Source organism: Lycorma delicatula, chromosome 4, assembly GCF_047948215.1.
Source record: "Lycorma delicatula isolate Av1 chromosome 4, ASM4794821v1, whole genome shotgun sequence".
Taxonomy (NCBI): Eukaryota; Metazoa; Arthropoda; class Insecta; order Hemiptera; family Fulgoridae; genus Lycorma; species Lycorma delicatula.
In genome coordinates, this window is record NC_134458.1 from 13,533,781 (window position 1) to 13,554,455 (window position 20,675).

The 20,675-nt window shown below is 41.9% G+C and overlaps 1 protein-coding gene across 2 annotated transcripts in view; it reads right to left on the minus strand.

Moving 5' to 3' along the window:
• Positions 1-20,675, minus strand: part of Syt7 (Synaptotagmin 7) — a 401,588-nt gene that overhangs the window by 50,978 nt on the left and 329,935 nt on the right. For both annotated transcript variants that reach the window (XM_075362357.1, XM_075362356.1), the window contains exon 6: positions 18,654-18,801. In XM_075362357.1, coding sequence (XP_075218472.1) covers positions 18,654-18,801 — 148 coding nt within the window. The remainder of the gene's footprint in view (positions 1-18,653; positions 18,802-20,675) is intronic.

The following is a 20,675-nucleotide window of genomic DNA, read 5'->3' on the forward strand; positions in this document are numbered from 1 at the left end:
TATATTATAAGAAAGTTAAAAATATAATTTAACACTATAGAGGAATAATATGAATCTTAAAAAGATTAATTTCAATAAAATAATATATATTTATGTATATATAATTTTCATTTAATATATATATATATATATATATATAAATGAAAATGAAGCTAATAAGTTAGAAGTTATAAATTCTGACTTATAAAACAATGAAAAATTAAGAGCAAGGAGCATTTGTTAACATCATTACTGTTAATGTTAAACACTAGATGTAAAGTTGAGGAGCTCAAAAATGCAATAACAATTAATCATATTTAAATACTACATAATAACAGTTCCCTTACCTTACACATTAATTACCATATCTTTATTACAATGAACTAAAGCTACATAACATACTGAAGCTAATAACATACTTTTTATATTTTTAATACTTGGTTTATTTGTCTACTAATCCATAAAACAATTTTTATTTTTAGTCTAATTGAAGGAACTAATATTTAAAAAGATTTTTAGACAATTAAGCAAATGATGGGACAGTCTAAATCTCATTTGCCATAGATCTAAGATGGTTAGGTTTATGAAAACATATTCAGTTTAAGAGAACAACTTTTAATTTTGTGTTCTACCTGAAAATACAATAAAAAGTGGGGGGGGGGGGGGGGGGTTGAAAAAATTTAAGTTGGCAGGCATATTGAAGAATGGGGATGAATTTTTTCCAGATATAGTGTATTTTTAAATCAGATAAAGAATTGCGAAGGTTTCACAACTAAAGTTTTCTCTATTTCTTTCACTTTTAGAGATCCCCATGTTGGCCAACTTGAGTTGGTCACCATAACAGTAATTTCTACAAAGCATAATTGTAAATATGTGACTATATTCATTTGCTGTAAGTTAATGTTTAATTACCACATGCACTTACTTTATTATGTATTTAACTGTACAATTAAAGTTGATATATTTAGAGTGTACTTTAACTTAATATAAAATGTTAAGTTTTATTACGTAGAATTATTAAATATAACTGAATAAAAACCGATAAGAAAATGAATATAAGTATTACATTACAACCTCTTTTAATTGACAGATCTAGACTCTTCACTACACAGAAACTGCTTTTCAAGTACACTTGCCTTAATCAATCTGAAACACTTGAAACAGGTGTACTTTCAGCAATTTTTACCTCTTCATCATTATTCTTTTCCCTTACCTGACACTTCAGACTTTTTTTTAATAATCAAACTGCATAATTTAAGAACAGAAGTTATTAAAAACAAGTTAGCATATTGAATAACATTCTTTCACATTTTCTTTTAGATAACAAAAATGCAAAAAAAGTAATCATATTTTATAAATAAACTGTCCTACAAATTTTTTATTTTAAAACTACAGCTTATATACAAGCTACATATTTTAATTTGAACATTTTTTAAATTTCAGCAAATTTTTGCATATTCTAAAATGAAAATCTATTTTGTAAAATATTTTCATAATTATTCATCAGTAAATTGATTGATTCATAAAATATTCTGTAAGTTTCCACATATCTAACCCAGCTATCTTGATTCAAGATCTGTAGGCAGCTGCTACATCATTGTTGTTTGTACAATGAGTATCTCTAGCTTGTTAGATCCATGGATCACCAGGGTAGTTTGTGTTGTTAATTTGAAACTAAAAATAGAATGGTAGCTGTGCATAGTATTGAGGAATCATCGATTTGTAGAGATACATTTTCCTTCCTTCTTTAATGCATCTGGCAGATTCCCTATCTCTGGAGTAATATGAAGAGATGGGTTTGTTTCTGTTGAGCTTTCTGAGTTTACACATCAATGCATATATCTCGCCTAATTCTGATAGGGAAAGTTTTTCTGAATTCATTGCAGAACTAGTAGCTGAGTTAAGACAAGCTAGAATGCCCGTTATACATATGGGTGACTTCAACACTGAATCCATGGAACTAGGAAGATTGAGATCAATGGGTAGGAGCTACATACTTGCACATGTGCTGAGTTCCATGGGCCATGTGGTCCTAAATACTAGATCACGGCCTACATATATTGGTAAGGGGCGTGGCTCGGTAGTCAACCTTACAATTGCCTCAGAAAGGACAGCAGGTCTAATACAGGATTGGAAGATTTTAGATGAGGAGTATGCTAGTGACCATCACTCGATCGTCCTCTTGGTCGGGTGTGGGAGGTCTGGGTGTGGAGCCACACTGTGCCACACTGGAGATTTACAGATTATCAGGCAGAGGGTGTGGTAGACAGGGTTGTCAGTGGGATTGACCCTTCAATGTGTGTTACAGCCAAAGTATTGATGGAGGTTCTTGGTGAGGAATGTTGTTTGATGAGGAGGCTTATGGTGCCTGGAAAGCGAAGGACCTATTGGTGGTTGCAGACCAGTGCTGACTTGAGAGCTGCAACTTAACCGCTAGATGTAAACTACAGAGGGCTAACAGGCGTACCTTGGACGAGCATGGCTCTGAGCTGAGTATTGCAGGGCTCGTAAAACACTTACCCCTGCGATCAAGGCTGCCAAATTGAAAGTTTGGGAAGCACTCCTGGAAGATTTAAATGAACATCCACGGGGTAAGGTATATAAATTGGTCATGGATAGATTTGGCCGACCAATTCCTCCTTTCGCTCGAGGAAAAGTACAAAGAGCCATATTAGAGTTGTTCCAGATGGTTGAACTAGACTGGATTGACATAAAATACAATCATTCCAATAGATTCACAATTGCGGAACTGAAAGATGCAGCCCTAAAAATAAGCACAAAGAAAAGCCCTGGAAAGAATCTTATACTGGGTTCCATAATTAAAATCTAGTTGACAGGCACCCCTGGCCCATCCTGGAGGCCTTTAACAATGCGATCGAGGAATGCCGTTTCCTGGACAGCAGGGAAGATGCCAAGCTAATGCTAATCCCAAGAAAGAGTAATACAGGTGTGGGAAGTGCCAATTACAGATTCATTTGTCTGCTTAACTCTACAGGAAAATTGTATGGACGCCTTATTGCGGACAGGGTGCTGATGGACCTAAACGATAGAGGAGGGTTGGTCCCTAACCAATATAGTTTCGTTAGGGGCAAATCAACAGTAGATGCTCTTCATCACGTAATAGGATAGGCCAGAGACTGGGGTGCGGGCACATGGCGTCGGAGAAGGATTCCACTTGTGATCCTCCTTGATGTCAAAAATGTCTTTGGAAGTGTTCCATGGGATGTAATAATTACTATTCTTCGCGAAAAGAACGTCAGCGAATATATTGTGGGCGTAATACAAAACTACTTGCATAACGGGCGACTGACTATTGGTAGGGAAGATGGCTGCGAGTGATTGAACATTTATGGCGGAGTTCCACAGGGATCGGTCCTTGGAATGCACCTGTGGAACCTCAAGAGCCTGCTGAAACAGGCTCTTGAGAGGAACTTAGAATTAATCGCATAAGCAGATGACCTTGTCCTCCTGGTTGCGAGAAAGAAGCGAGGAGTAAGTGGTGGAGCAGGCCAACGGCGCTGTTCAGGTGATAAGTGGATGGCTTAGGGCTTAGGGCTTCTGTAGCACCGAAAAAGACTTCAATGGAGGCCATTGTTGGTTAAAAAAGAATTAGAGAATGCAGGTATATGTAGATGGCACCAGAATACACACGTCGGGGTGCGTAAAGTACCTCGGTGTGTGGTTAGAAGAGAGCGGCCTGTTCAATCTGCATGTCCAGAAGATCACTGAAAGAGCAGAAACAGTAATATCAAAATTAACTAGGTTGATGAGTAATTGAAAAGGATCTCGTTCCTCCAAAAGGAGACTCTTTCGCAGAATACCAGGTTCCACCGCAACGGACCGAGAACGGAAACCTGCAGGCTTCCCCTGGTGGCAGATTTTTCCACAACAAGGTGCGCATCTTTAGACAAAGCCGTAGAGTTATACAAATAGTCACATACTACAGCCTGCAGGGCTACGGGAACACTGCGCCATTACAATACATAGAGGACAGAACTCCAATACAAGGAAGAAAATGCCTCTGTATCAATAAAAACTGCCAAAACATATCTACAGTTGGCGCTTTCCACCTCGGCAAGAGCATTTAAGATGCAATCCTTGGTGCCAACCCCTATCCTGAAGCTGTATTGTCCTCGATTTAGAAGAGAGTTCATATCAATGTTTTCCCAGAGCGGTTCCACAACCAGCCTTTCAAGTAACTTGCCGATTACCGGCAAGAGACTGATGGGCCGATAACCGCCGACCTCATTTGGATCCTTTTGTGATTTTAGGAGCACCCTTACCAAAGCCACCTTCCAACAAGACGAAAAGCAACCCCAGATAAGGCAACTCGAGAACAGCCTGCCAAGCGGTTCTCTTATGACAAGCAGCATATGATAGAATATATCCGAGTCAGGCTGGTCAATCTCCGGTGCCTTTGTCAGTGTCATTACAGAAACCACTCGGCTATATCCACGAGATCTACAGCCCATAAGCAAGGGAATGGTGTCTCACCCGCCCTGACGCCGACTTCTGCTTCACCCTCCGGAACATCTGGAAACAGAAACAGGAACGCCTGGTAAGTCGCCACAGATTTTACCGTGCTGTATCGACCACCAAACCCGCATCAAACACTGTACAGCACGTGCAATGGCCTTGGCCGGAAACATGACTTGGCGAGCTGCCAGGGATATCGTTGCAACTTGCACAAAAAGTCTTGCAATAATTTGAGTTTGGCTACCTTGATTGTACGAACGTAGTAACTACGGGCACGACGGTGGATCCGCAGACTCTCAGCGCGCATGCGTCAAATATAATCACAGTTAAACGGCGACGCGGTATTTTCTACGCGTGGATCTCTTGCGAGCAGCACGCTCAGGTCAGAGGACCACCACGTTTTCCCCGGCCTCCACCTGCCACTAACAGACGGCTCCTCGAAAGCGGAGGTCATGACGGCTCCATGCACTTGCAGATCAGCGGACTGGCTACTACCCAAGGGTCCGTCCATGGGCCTAGGCCGCCGTAGGACCTTATCGCTGCCAGTCTTGATGGCCGGGACGAGTTGTTCGGGCATTAATTCCACCTTCTCCTTGTGCTCCATGCGTCATTCCAAATCCTGTAAAGCAGCCAAACACTCGCGCCGCAGCCTGTCCTGATCCAGGCCCCTTAGCTTATAGCGACCTGAATCTGGAGCTCATTGACGCCTTCATAAGCGAAATCACAGGTTATAAGCCTATGATCACTCACACTAGCCTCGGTTCAGACAGTCCAACTAGTTCTATGCCTAAGCAAATCGCCCGTCACCAAGGTGACGTCGAAGTAACTTTCCCCCAGTTCGCAAGATAAATTCGGCGGTTGTTCTGCCTCGTTAAGCAAGTAGAGTCCTGGATTCTACGAACTGTGTGAGACCAGCGCCTCTGAGGTCAGTGAGTGGTGAACCCTAGGCGGAAGTCTTGGCGTTAGCATCCAGAGCAACCAGCACTTTGGTGCACGAGAGACTGTCCAGAATCCGTTCCAACTTCGCCAGCAAGTCATCGATACTCCATTAAAGCTGGTAGTATCCCGACACTAGTACGACATCGAGCGTACCCTCGTGATTCACAAGACGGTTAATTGCTCATCAGAAAACTGGGGCATCCGAGCCGACTACGATCGCAGAGAGCGGCCATGCCCTACGAGAGTGAATTATATTAACTTCGTGAAGCCGACCATCCTATCCCCGACTGTGTACGGCTCATGAAGAAAGAGGACCTCGAGATCATATTCCTCAAGGGTCCTCATGGCTTCATTGGTGGCCGTCCGGGAATGATGCAGGTTTAACTGATCTAGGTGAAAGCGTTCGATATGGTGGCGACTGTCCTAGAAAGCTTTCTCCAATTCAGGCGTCGCTATACGCCGTATTATGCACGATCTTTGCCCAGGATATGTCGTGCAACTTACACTGTTTGCCCCCCGGTGTCCCGGCATCAAACTTCCGGTTGACCCGGTGTCCGGCATCAAAGCCTTTTACCAAGGCACAAGGAGCGTACTTGCAGGTGCGGTCTTATTATGGTAGTTAGCTGCTCTGTGCCCAGTAAGGGTGCAATGACCACATATCTCCAACTGTGCTCTATAGTGGAGAGAGGTGTGACCAATGCTTTTGGTGTAAGAACTGCTTCTTTTAGTATTTATTATATTGTAAATTGAGGTTAGAATTGACTAATTTTTAGTGAATTATTCTAAGTCTTTGTGCAGGCTCATGCAAGTGAGAAAATACAAGTAAACAAGGACTTTGAAAATTTTTCAGAGTAGAGTTATTAGGGAATTGCTTTATCTCTAATAACTTTTGAACCTCTCATCCCATATCCACCAGACCCAGACCCAAATCCGTTCCAAAAATTTTCCTACCCCCTGACCCCCCCCCAAAAATTTGACAATTTTTGGGTTAATACATTTTACCAAACAAATATTTTTGGAGGCTCCCTATTGAGTGGGTACTTGTTGGACTCGGGTTTGTCCCCGTAGTCCAACAGTGATATTATGAGGCGCAGAGGATCACTCCCACTCGAGGGAACTTCGTAGGGAACCTCAAGTTCTCAAAAGATGACATCAACTAAGAAGATGGAAGGCAAAAGCAAAAAGAGACCCCGACCAGGGTCTTCTGAAGAAGAAGAAGGGCTGCCGGACACACTCGGCAGCCTGATTTATCAGTTGGGCTTGACTATGGTGGCACTCAAGCAGCACATGGGGCCTGGTCTTGCAAGATAAGCGTACATGAACAAGAACTCAAAGCAATAAATGACGGGCTGAACGCCTTAACTGAGATCTCGTCCCCACTTACTACGATCATACAAGCCACTCAGACGGATCCTATGGTGGTGGAGGATGAAATGGAGCAAGTACTCGCTAGAGAACTGACTGATGAGCAACTAATTGATTTATTGCCCAAAAGGTGGCCAAATCGTCTACGGAGTAAGCTTAGTTTGGTAACTGAATTGCCGTTAGAAGTGGTGGATTCTTTTAGTATCAATGATTTAAATAAAATGAGATCAGCGGATGAAAAGGAGGGCATGAGTACTAAGTATAAGATAGGTGATATCCGCAAAGATGATCAATCAATATTAGGAGAATGTAATGATACTGAAAGCAGTAAATATAAAATATATTACGACTCGAGTGCCACAGAAAAGATGGGGGGTTATATTGAAGGCTCTAAGAAAAATTATCCCCCAGGCTAATAATTTGGTTTTCATCCTGCCAAATACTAACATAGGAAATTACACGAAGAAACTGATTTCCTACCTGCGGAGAGACGAGGAGGAAGCAGTTAAGGTATTGACGCTCCCAACGGAAGGCAGAACCATACAGAGTAGGACTGGCCAAGTTCACACCAAAAAAGCAACACCACCTGCAGTTGACAGTCGTGCTGTTGTAATTAAAGCAGCGGGAAAACCCTATTCGGACCGACTCAAGACAATGAAATCCGCCGTCAGCAGTGACGATGCAAAAGAAATAATCTCGTTAAGAAAAGGCAGGAATGATGAGCTCCACGTGCGAATTCAAGGAGCTCAGAAAGCTGCAGAATTTACGAATAATCTGCGAGATAAGGGGGCGGATTTACAAGTTGATCTGCGTACAAGAGCGGGAAGGCGCAGTGTTGTACATATCAGGGATGTGGAGTACGACACGACTGAGGCAGAGATCTTGGCTGCGATCACTGCGAGAGTAGGTATCAACGAAGAATTTAAGATCTCGTCTATGAGAAATTTGCAGAGACCCAGAATATAACTGTAATAACCATGTACAAGGCTGCCTGCAGGCTTGTTGAAGATAGAATTCAAATAGGATGGGTGAACTGCCGGGCATACGAGGTGCCACAATAAAGTAATGAGACATGTGAAAAAAATGTTGCTTACCGTTTTAGCCATGTTTAGTGTTGTCTCCTTCAACTTGGAAGGAGACAGATCCCCTGGGATCTGACCCAGGGGAGGAGGGGAGAAAAAAGGTGTGACCAATGCATTGACATCTGAACTACCAAGGTACTTGTGTATGGTCGACGACCCAGCAAGAGGTCCACTCAAGGAACAGCCGACCACCGGCCACCAAGACCTGCCGGATCTTTGGCAAGGTCTCAATTATCCAGAGGCTCTTTTGGACCTCTTTCCGCCCCAACTGCCGGATCACCCTAGTCCCCTTGAGGAAGTTCTCGACAGCCATATTTAATACAGGATTTCAACTGTGTATGGCCCGCAGAATTTCGGCCTCCTCTACCCTCATGCTCTCGGCAAATCGTAGACTAACATTTGCGGTCTCCGCTCGGCCAGCAACTGAGCCTTCAGCCAGTTTTTTATAAGAACGTCGGCTTCCACAAGCGACTTCGCCTGCTGCTCATTTATAACCTCCCGCACGAAACCATTGTCACTTGTTTTCGTGAAATCTGGAACCTTTCTTTCCTCGGGTCCAAGACCTTTTTCAGGGTTAGCTCAGTCATTGATGACGAAACCTCCAGACCAGATGTAATTGGGACCAACTTGACAGTGGCCCTGTTATTTTTGACACCCGGATCCTGGATTAGCAGAGGTGGACTAGACCGCTTAGGCCCAGGAGCGGCAGTTACCGCGACAAAGGAGATAGGCTTCTTAACTTTCTCCTCCAAAATAGTTTTATGAAGCTCGCCAAGAGCTTCACCCGTCACCGGCGTGAAACCCCTGACTCCCTCCACCACCTGGTCAACTTTTCTCGAGAGCCTTGACACAACCGTATCATGGGACTGGTTGGCGCACTGGAGGCGTTCGCACTTCAAAACCAGCTCAGCAACCATCAAACTACACTCGGACAAGTAGGAATCGACTATCTGCCGACACTCCACCCAAATCAAAGACTCCTACTTTGAGGAGAATTTAGTCAATTCAGACCGCATCTCCTCGATCCTCCCCAAACCATCAGCCCGAGAGCTAGACCTCCGTATAAAAGGCTTCGCTCTAGAGACCTCTGGCATAGGGCCGATAACCGCTCCACTGTCTTTCACTACCTTCGACTTCGTGAGGAGGCGCCCTTCAGACTGGTTGCGCCCTCCACAGAGTAGCTCTCCCTCCACGGTTCCGACCGAGCTCTTCCTCGTACAGTTCGACGCTGAGGCTTCGGCAGGAGTTTTTGTGCAAGTAGCCGGTGCACAAGGATGCTTCACTACCCTCGTGGAGACCTCCGAGACCTTCTTTTCGGTGGACTGGGGTCTCGGCGGCGATCTGCCGATCAACCTTCTTGTCTTGAAGGGTTCACCGGACACCAAGTCCTTGACCAAACCGATCAAGTCGTCCAAGCAACCTTCTCCGGACTGCTTCATAGCCGTTTAAAAATCAAAGCACTTACTGTAACGCTAGGCACTCTGTTAACAGCCCAAATAAATCTATCACCTATCACAATACTATGTGAGCGTTCGCAATTTCTCTCTCGAGCAAGACCGTCCGTTCTCACACAACCTGCTCGAGAAGCAAAGCTAAAAGTTCTTAATGTAGACCACCGGCGAGGTCGGAGAGAAATGCTCCCCGAACCTGTCAGAGGATCAGAATGATTTACTGGCCTCGCGAAACTATGATGGGGACTCGATTCAAACAAACAACTTTTGATCAGACCTTTATTACAATTGTAGAGGCAAGGGTCACCAGATTTCAGCATATCAATAGCCTAGTAGATGTTAAAATTGTGGAAAAGGAGATCACTACACCCGGGACATGATGTGCACACCACCCAAAAATGAGTAGATTGATACTCTCGATTGCAAATAGGAGGTCGCTCTTCCATGATTTAGTGAGAGTTGGCAAGGGCGCGAGGAACTGACCTGCTAGTAACATCTTAGTCCAACGGATATGTCGCAGCCAGGGTTGGCTGGTGCACGGACATGGAAGGACATGTTGTGATATATGTTGTAAGTGTAAAATTGGCCTGGCAACCTGTTAACCGTGGCTAGGAAATCATAGTAATCGAGCTAGAAAGTCAAGGCTACCAGATGTTCCTGGATACTCTGTTTCCAGATGCTCCAGAGGGTGAGGCAGAAGTCGGCGTCAGGGCGGGTGAGATACCATTCCATGGCGTGCAGGCTGTGGATTCCGTGGATAAAGGCGGAGTGGTTTATCGAATGGCACTGGGGAAGGCACCGGGTATTGACCAACATGACCCGTATATTTTCTATCATCTGCTGCATGTCATAAGAGAGCCATAAGCTTGGCAGGCTGTTCTCGGGGTGTCTTAGCTGGGGTTCCTTTCCGACTAGTTGGAAGGTGCCTTTGGTGAGGGTGCTCTTAATACCGGGAAAGGATCCGTGTGAGGTCGGCAGTTATCGGCCCATCAGCCTTTTGCAGGTTATAGGCTAGTTGCTAGAGAGGTTGGCTGTGGAACAGCTCTGGGAATACATTGATATGAACTCTATATTAAATCGATTCCACTACAGCTTCAGGATAGGGGTTGGGACCGAGGATTGCATTTTAAAAGCTCTTGCCGTGGTGGAAGGCGCCGACTGTAAACATGGCAATTCTCATAGACACAGAGGCATTTTCTTCCTTGTGTTGGAGTTCTGTCCCCTATGAGTTGTAACGCCGCAATTTTCCCGTAGTCCTGCAGGCCGTAGTACATGACTATTGGTCTAACCGTACGGCTCTGTTTAAAGGTGCGCACCTGGCTGTGAAAAAGTCCATCACCAGAGGAAGCCCGCAGGGTTTCGTTCTCCGTCCCCTGCCAAGGAACCTGCTATTTGACGGATTTCTGGGACTGACATTTTCAGAAGTGGTCACGGCCCAGGCTTTCGCCGATGACTGCCTCCTGTTTGTTCGTGGTAATTCACTACCGTAGCTAGAAGGCCGGGCGCAGGCGGCCTTCTAGCCTTTTTCGATTGCGGAGGTCTGTATGGAAATGCAAAATGTAAAGATTTCTGTGCCCAAGTCGAAGTAAAACTTCTCAAGGTTGTTGACAAATTATCGACCAGTCGTAACCCCCAAATTAAGTATAAAGGCGGTGTGATCCGCCGAGCTAAAGTTCATAAGTACCTTGGTGTTTTTTTTGTTTGATGAGACGTTGCTGTTTAACAACCACATTAGGCAAGTAGCGGCGGACGCCGTCTGTGTGATGCACAAGCTTAGGGAAATTATTCAGAAGGATTACGGACTGTCAGGCCGTCATTTGTGCATGGTGCACCGAGGTGTCTTCGAAAGTATGGCCTCTTATGCTGCGTCCGTTTGGGCGCATATGTCCAATATATGCACCCTTATTCAGAATTTAAGAGGTGGTTAGCGCAGAACCTTAATAGTATGCACTGGTATTTTTAGAACAACCTCCTACGAGGCTACCACTGTATTGGGAAAGGTTGTCCAAATCGATTTAGTGGTGAAAGTTCGGGCGGCCATGTGGAAGTTGCCAAGAGGCAGGGAGGCCGAGGTCTATGGGATGTGGTTTCCAGCTGGGCATGTACCGAAATGGAATGGTGATCACAATGCACCGATTCCAAATTTCGTTCAGTTGCCCATCTCCCGCCTACGGAGAAGGTTTCACAGCTTTGCGAAGGATGCATGGCAGCAAGAATGGCACGCCACGACTAAGGGAAGGTCGTTGTATAGATTTATACAAACTTGGGGATGGTATTCCTCTCCTTTGTTTTTAAATGGCAAGGGGTGCCCAGGTACTCTCCAACCACGCAAACTTGAACAAATATTTGTTTCGGTTCCGTCGGGTACGTGACCGGATAATCACAGGATGATACTGTATAAACGATGGAGCTCCGACGTATGAAGCTAGGGCCCATTCATCAGTATTAGACTTAACGAAGTCAGATGGAAGATGGAACAATAATTTATGCTCTTGGAGTGCACTTAATGAAGATATGGCCAATACTGAGATCTCGTTGTTTAGGTCAGTAGATAGAAACCAGGTAGTAAGGCTGACTAAGCAGCAAACGGAGAAGATTGTATCAAGAGTTACTCGAAGAATTACGGCAGAGATCATGCTGACACCCGAGATCCTGCAAATTATACAACAGATGGCCCAATTAATGATCCGGGCAGGAGATACAAGACAGCCAGCTGGTGGTCGCGCCAGATGGCCCAGCTGAGTCGTGAGCTTCAATTTAACCGAAGACAGAAACAAAGGCTTAGACGCATCGCTGAAGAAGCCTACGAAGCTACAGCGCAACGGTATATAGAGTACAGAAGGAGACTAAATAAAGAAATCAAGAAATCCAAGAGTGAACACTGATGCAAATTGTGCAAAGAGTTGGATGATGACCCCTGGGATCAGGTCTATCGAATCGTGACGAAGCGATTTGGTATGCACGCGCCTGTGCTGACAAGGAAGCAGGCCGGAGCGCAGATTACTAAACGTTTTCCCTGTATAGAAGAAGTAGCAGTAGATGAAATCATCGACTGCGAGAGAAGGCTCACACTTGAAGAGGTCACGACTGCGATTCGTCAAATTGGAGACAAAAGAAGTCCTGGCACGCATGAAATTCCTGCAGCCGTACTGAAGGGATTGGCTGAACACGCTCCTTGGGAGATGGTTGATGTGGCGAACCATGGGATTGAAACCAAGACATTTCCAGGGTGATGGAAGGAATCTCGGGTCATCTTCTTTCCGAAGAACAAGAAAAATGATGTGAGGGTGGAGTACAGACCTTGAGGCTCATAAACAATATGGAAAAAGTAGTAGAAAGAATGCTGGCCTCCCGCATAATCAGTGAGCTAAAAGACGGTGCAGGCATTAGAGAGAGCCAGCTTGGTTTTTGGAAAGGCTGCTCAACGCTTCAGGCGATATCGAGAATTGTAAGGTGGGCGGCGGCTGTTAGACCAGGTACTTGGAGAACAAGGGGAATGCCTCTTTTCATATCCTAAGATGTGCGGAATGCGTTTGGCTTGGTACCCTGGAATGTAATAATGTCTGCTCTTGAGAAAAAGGGTATTAATGGATACCTGCGTAGACAAGTACGAGAATATCTTTCGGACCAGTGGAATACGGCAAACGGTAGAATAAGATTCCAGACGTTTGGCGGAGATCCACAAGGGTCTGTGCTACGACCGTTGCTTTGGGTACTGGCATATGACAGAGTACTGGGCCTACAATTGCCGGAGGCAATAAAGCTTCAACATACGCAGACGACCTCGCCATATTAGTGAGAGGCAGGACTGAGAATGAGCTCGAGGAAAGAGGCAATAGGGCACTCGACATAGTGAACATATGGATGCGTGAACACGGTTTGAGACTTCCTCCTAATAAATGCGAGTATATAATGTTAACAGGTAAAAGAAGGGTGGCGCCAATAACACTGAAGGTGGAAGATCAGCGTATACAGCGCAAGAGCAATATAAAATACCTTGGGGTTACTATTGATAAAGGATGCAGATTCGCAGATCACATCCTGACGAGCTGAGTTAAGGCCGAGACGACACTTAAGGCGTTGAAGCTTTTGATTACGTCACAGAAAGCACTTATGGCCTCGAAACGACGGCTAATAATGTCGGCGGCTACGTCATCTATGTAGTATGCCGCTCTAGTCTGGGGAACAGCGCTTGGTGTGAAACGTAATTTGGCAAGACTACTACAGCGAGACTATAGGAGGGCGCTATTGGGGGTAGCATCTGCGTACTGCACAGTATCCTATGAAGCGGCTTGCGTTCTTGCTTCGGTATCGCCGATAGATCTGAAAGTGGTAGAAAGGATGGAAATTTACAATGGTATGGGTAAGTTGGAAGCGAGGACGAAGACCATGGCAACTGGAGTGACAGATGGAGAACAGGAGAAATTTCGTGATGGATCAAAAGAGTAATTCTTAATCTGCCGGCATGTAACAGCAGAAGGAATGGAGAGGTAAACTTTTATATATCTGAGATGCTTACAGGACATGGTAACTTTGAGGTTTATATGAAAAGAATTGGGAGGTGGGGTACCCCCAATTGTATGTTTTGTACCGATGAAGATACGGCAGAACATACTATTTTTCGCTCTCCAAAGTGGGAGATCCAGCGGTCTCGAGCACAAATAACGGGGTTGTCACCGTTATCATCATCTGAGCAGTGGAGCTTGACGAAGGAATTCGCGTCTGCGGTGCTGCAAGGAAAGAACCAAAAAGGAAGAAACAAGGGTTTCTAGAGTAGGGAAGGGAGGGTAGCCCCAGCTGCGAGGTTTAGCATACACAGGTGTGTCAGCACCAATGAACGGTTGGGGACTCCATGGGAGATCAGGATGGGAAATGAGAAAAGAACCGAGGGGTGCTTTGGTGCTTCCATTAGAGTGGGCAAAATAAACTAAATAAAGATCCGACCGGCCAGCCGACCTGCCATGCCGAACGTACTGCCGCTACGTGGAGAGGCTCGTTTAAATAATGGACACTTTTTTGGGTGGAGTTATACCCACCAGTCGGACCGATCTAGTGGAGCGGGGGAAAAACAGACACAAAAAATCATATATACGATTCTAAATCGATCGTATTTTCAGTAACGATTTATTTAAATCAAAAATACTTTGTTTTAAGATCTGTTACAATATTGAATGAATGAATTACGGTAGCAACATTTATTAATTAATTTTATAATTGTTATTACTATTATTATTTATAACAATAAATAAAACATTTAATATAAATAAATATAAACATTTAAGAAAAAAATCATGATTTCCGGACGGGCAGTATGTTTGATCATGTAAGCATGTTCTTTTTACTGTTAAATATTAACTAATAATCACTTTCTTTTATTAATAAAATTAACAAATATAAAAAAAATAAAAATAATCTACACTTAGAAATTAAATTAAATAATCTGTAAATTAATTGACAACGGGCTGCTTCGAAGGGAGAGAGTGTAGGGAGGAAACGTGTGCAGCCCCCCGGCGCACCACCATTGGTCTACTTTACGCAACAATTTTATTGTTAAATATTAACTAAAAATCCCTTTCTTTTATTTACATGATTGCCCAAAAAGGAGTGTAATGTATTTGGCGTGTATGTATGTTTGTTCCATCGTAGCAGCTCAACGGCTAATCCGATTTAGATGTATGACCCCGCGTTGGAATCCTTACGTTACCGGGATTGTCATAGGCTGTATAAATATATATATATATATATATACATACACACATAGATATGTTTAAATAAATTTAAATATCTATCACATGAATGAGTCGGTTTTGACTAACTCGCATCTCACGTATGAGATAAGAGGTTTCCGATTCGTTCAGAATCAAGCATTGAGATGCGAGTTATTCAAAAATGACTCGTTCATCTGATAACTTTTTCAAATATATCATTTGATAGATCAAAAGATCAATTTTATTCATGTAACTAGCGGTTTTATACTACTAGCCAAAAGGAAGTGTAATTGTTATTGTTTACATCTTATCGCCGAACGACTTCACGACCCGTAATTCATAACCTTGCGGTGACCCTGAAAAGGGCCGTTTTTTGCGTTAGCTCTGAGAAGAGCTGTTGGGTCCGGAAGCTGATCTCCGGAGAAGTTGAGGAGTTGCGGCTTGGTCATTGAAGTTCGACCGGGCTTTTCCTCAGCGGCAGTTGGGTCCCCACTACAGCGTGGCAGTGATGGCCCCTAGAGCCCCGCACTGTCGGGTCGGCGTCGGACTTCCTTCGCCGGCACGGCCGAGGCGGTTCTACCCGAGCGATTCCACGCTGGGCCGGCTCCTGTTGCCGAGTCTGCCGCGGCCAGGGCGATTGAAGCCCGGCGAGCTGGAGCAGGAAGGTTGCGTCCGTGTCTAGCGGCTCCCTCGGCGGGCCGGCCAGGCCTGCTGCTCCGGCGGGAATGTTGGCATCCGCCTGGAGGTCCCACGTTGAGCCGGCCAGGGGACTTCTTCTTCTTCCAACCTCTTCAGATAGTGGTTGACGATGAATTGCAAATTCACTCTCCTGGACGCTCTTTTATTGGAGCCTGGGGTGGTGGGGCTGCAGCGCCGCTATGGTGGGAAAACTACGCGGTCATCGCGTTGGGAGTGGTGGTTGTATCAGCGCGTCCGTATACTGTACGCCCCGCACACATCGTTGCTACCGTTATCGCCCGCCTATATTCAATTAAGCATATATGTGGTAACAATCTGCATGTATGTACGTTTGTTTCACCGCAGCAGCTCAGCGGTTGAACCGATTTAGATGTATGACCACGCATTAGAATACTTACGTTACCGGGAGTGTCACAGGCAACATAAATATGTATATATATATATATATACACACGAGATGTGATCAAAAAATACCGTGAATGAATTTTTATAGCGGCAACTGCCGACGCTACATCCATATGCTGTAATTTATCCAATAGCGTGATCAACTGAGACAGGCAGGGACAAGTTGTAACACGTTCGACTTGCCAGTCAGCTGCCAGAACCGCTAGAGTGAAGTTGTGTTAATCGTGTCTGTCGCGCAACATAGATTTGGAACAATGCATTAACATTAAGTTTTGTTTTAAGTTGCAAAAGAGTGCCAAAGAAGCTTACGAAATGTTAGAATCGGTGTACGGCGATAATGTGGTAACTTTGAAGACTGTGTACAAGTGGTATGACCGATTTAAAAACGGAAATGAGTCTGTTGCAAAATGTCGGAAATGAAATGAGTCTGTCGGAAATGAGCAGCGTGCGGGACGTCCAGTAACCTCAAAAACAGTTGAAAATGTGCAAAACGTGGAAACAATGGTTCGTTCAGACAGGCGAATGACTATTCGAGAGCTATCGGAAGACCTTAACATCTCGTACGGATCCGTTCAAAACATTTTAACTAATGAATTGCAAATGAGACGCGAGAGTGCAAAATTTGTTCCCAGACTTTTGAGTGATGAAGGAAAATCGTGTGTCAATTTGCACGGAGTTGAAGGGTCGTCTTCATGCAGATCCGGACTTCAGCTGAAAGCCCTTTCGAAAGACGCCTTCCAGAAATCCCTCCAGTCATGGAGTCAACGTTGGGATAAGTGCATTGCTAGCCAAGGACAGTACTTTGAAGGAGATTAAATAGAATTCTCTGTAACCTTATTACTTTTTTTAATAAAAAATTATTCACCGTATTTTTTGATCACACCTTGTATATATGTATGTATGTTTAAAAAAGTTTAAAAAATTAGAAAAAAAATATATAGAAAATTATTACCCCCACGCTCTTCAATTATCCTATACTAAAGAGCAATATTTGTCAGCAATGTTTTGTTTAGGCAGTCATGTTTTTTAATTTTCAATATTTATCTTTGTTTCAATTTAAACGTGGAACTGCATCATCCGTTACATTTAATGTTGTGATCTGTGAGATCAACTAGTTACTTTCAACTAGATACTTCCACTTAGTGGAAGTATCATCAGTGTAAAAATTATTTTGATTAACAATCCCTGAGTGATCAAGATGGGACCACAACTTATAAATTAAATATTTTTCCTAAAGAAATGAAAACCATAAGTATTTCAGGCAGCATATGCCAGTCACTGTGGTGGAGTGGTAGGTGTCTCAGTCATTCATCCGAAGGTCCCGGGTTTGAATCCTGGTCAGACATGGCATTTTTCATACATTACAAAATTGTATTTTCATATTCATACGTACAAGCTAAGTGTGTAAAATAAAATTAATGTACTAAAAAAGGTGATATGTTGTAAAAAACCAAAGTTAAAAAAAAAAAAACCATCAGTAGTGTGAATAATTAGTTTGGCTTTTCCAGAATGTTTTTTGGCTAACACCATAACTGTACACTGTATCTTTAACACCTACTAGTAGTTACAAAGATGTGTATTTTAGTGATTTTGTCCTAGTGTGATTTTGTCACCATTTAATTCAAACTGGCTGTCAAAGATTCCTTTGCTCGTAAGAAATTCAATAGGAATTATTATATTATTTGTCGGAATCGATCATATCAGAGAATAAATTAATATCTCAGATTAAGTATACTTATAAAAAAAAAAGATAGATTACCACTTATTATAATGTCTACTGATAAAACAATCTGAATAATTATAATTTGACTGATAAGTTTTATTATATATTATATATATTATATATATATATATATATATATATATATATATATATATGTGTGTGTGTGTTTATTTTAGTTATGTAAATAAGATCTGCAGTGATTATTATTTTTTTTATTAATTCTGTTACGAGGTATGGAGTAATAGCAATTTATTTAACATTTTACTATTACTGTTGTAATTGGAGAATTCAGATTTGTTTAAATTACTTCTGAGTGGTGTTATAATATCACACCTGCGTACAGAACAAACGATGTTATTTTTGTGTAACAAATCTAAAAGGGTTGTCCCAATCTCTCAAATGCATTAGTGAAAGTATAAAATTTTGTTTTATAATACCATTTAGGTTACTGTGTATGGAAACACGATAAAATAAAAATTAGGCAAATTATTTGTAGAAATAAAATTACTCTATTTCGTTACCTCGATCTAAATTTTATTCAATATCTATTAAACATACACTGCATTACAATTAAAATCAATTCTAAACAACATTGTATACAAAATAAAACTAATTTACGTTATGTTAAGAATGATAAAAATATACAAAATAATTATCAGTCCACGACCTAAAGTAAAAATTATCATCAAACAGAATAACATATTTTCAGATATTTCAGAATGAGTAATGAAGAAAAAAGGTAGACCAAAAGAATCATATAGGAATCAAGACAGGAGAGAAGTTAAATAAAATATAAATTTTTGATAAAGTAAAAATGAAAGATTACCTTCAAAATAAAATGTCTCATTCCAACGTGGATTAAGTGTGCGTCTTTTTATTTTGGTTTCAAGACGATGTTTTTTGTCTGGTAAAAGAGTAACCCGAACGTATGGATCTGAAGTGCCAGACATATCTTTTGCAGGTAGCTCTTTTGCCTAGAAATCAATAATAATAAATGTAAATTAAAAAAAAAACAGAACATATAAAATATAGATACATATACATAAATATACGCATAAAACATATAAAACTGCAGGCTTACATACTTAATTAATAAAAGAGTTAATTTAATTGTATTATTATGATTGCATGTTAAAAAGATTCCTTTCAGAAGCGGTAAGAATTCCTTACTGAAGGAATCACAAGATAGTTCTGAAAAGATTCCTTCTCAACAACTTACTAGTAAGAGATTATTATATTTAATTACTTTCCAAATTTATATTCAGTCTCATTATTAAATAAGAACAAAACAATATATTAATGCAGTGATTCCCAAACTGTGCGCCGTGGCGCCCCGGGAAGCCGCGTCCTCTTCACAGGGGCGCTGCAAAATATTGTAAAAGCTTCATAATTAATTGAACCAAGACATTTATAATTATTAATTTAATATTAATAGAATAAAAAAAAAAAAAAATAACGAACACGCACAAGTTTTATTTATCTTCATCTCTTCTTACTTACGAATAGTCAACTTTTACTTAGGGTAGGGCGCAATGGAAAAATTTTAATTGAAAAAGGGCGCCGCAACTCGGAAAAGTTTGCGAACCACTGTATTAATGAATTTATGTGTAGTGTAGTAATGAATAAAGTTGATTTATGTCTTCTGGTAGTTTTTCAGAAATTTTTCATATCGTATGAAAACGTGAAACAGACATCTTTCTGAAATTACGAGTAGGAAATCTACAGGATTGTTATTTCTTTCTAAACTTTTCTTTTAATAAATAGTAATTTTATTAATAAACAATAAGTTCGATTACCGATTAGAAAAATCCTAAGTTTTTAAGGTACTAATGAATAGCATTTGTTCAGTAGAAATACACAAGTAAAAAATCACATTATAAAACTAACTAAAAGATTTCTCTCTTTCTAAATTCAAAGAGATGTGTTTACAAAAACATTTCTGGAGCTATCACGCAGCTACTTCATCGGTGATGTTCGAGATGGTGCTGCTGTTATCGGTAGCAATCTTGAAGCGTTTAAAAAAATTTTTAATTCATAGCCAAGAGGCCTTAGAATAACATTGTAAAAGTCCCTTTGCAATGAGTGACTGCAGTCTGCACCTGTCTCTCATGTTCATCAACATATGTAAATCTGAAATGGTATACCTGTGATAGTTGTAAGTGACCGTAAAAGACATTAGTCACTCCCAAAAAGGACACAGTTATTTTCAAGGATAACAAGATCCAATGTTACTGAGGAAATGGTCTACTGTTGGCTTTTTCAAGGAGCCAAATATATATATATATATTTTGAAAAAAAAAATTTTTTCAGCCAATCCTCAAAGTACAGAATTAAATAAACATTCTTACCTTTTTTAATATGATAATATGCCCGTTAAAATAGGTAGCTTTCTTATGAAATCTACCTATTTTAACGGGTACCATGATTCAACTTCCGGAAAATGTTGACATACCTTCGCGTTTCACATCCCCCAGACCCCAAAACCACCGTCAGCTCAAAGGTTTATATATATATTTCGCTTTCTTGTGGACGATAACTGCCGCAATTTTGCGCCAATCACATTCAAATTGTTCCGTAAAAAAAAAATCGACCCAAAATCTCGGTCGACTTCGTTAACGGCCAAAATTGGACCATGTGGTGGAAATGGGGTAGCTTTTTCGAAGGGAAAAATATCGCTATACCAATTTTATTAAGTAAAATATCGAATTCGTTTGAAGTTCCTATGAATCTTTGAATAAGGGCCTAAAACTTATGTAAGCAAAGTTTTTGGATATCACCAACCGTTGGCTCAGGGGATGGAAAAATGGGGTTTTGAAGACAAAAAATCAATCTCCCTTAATAGGCACAG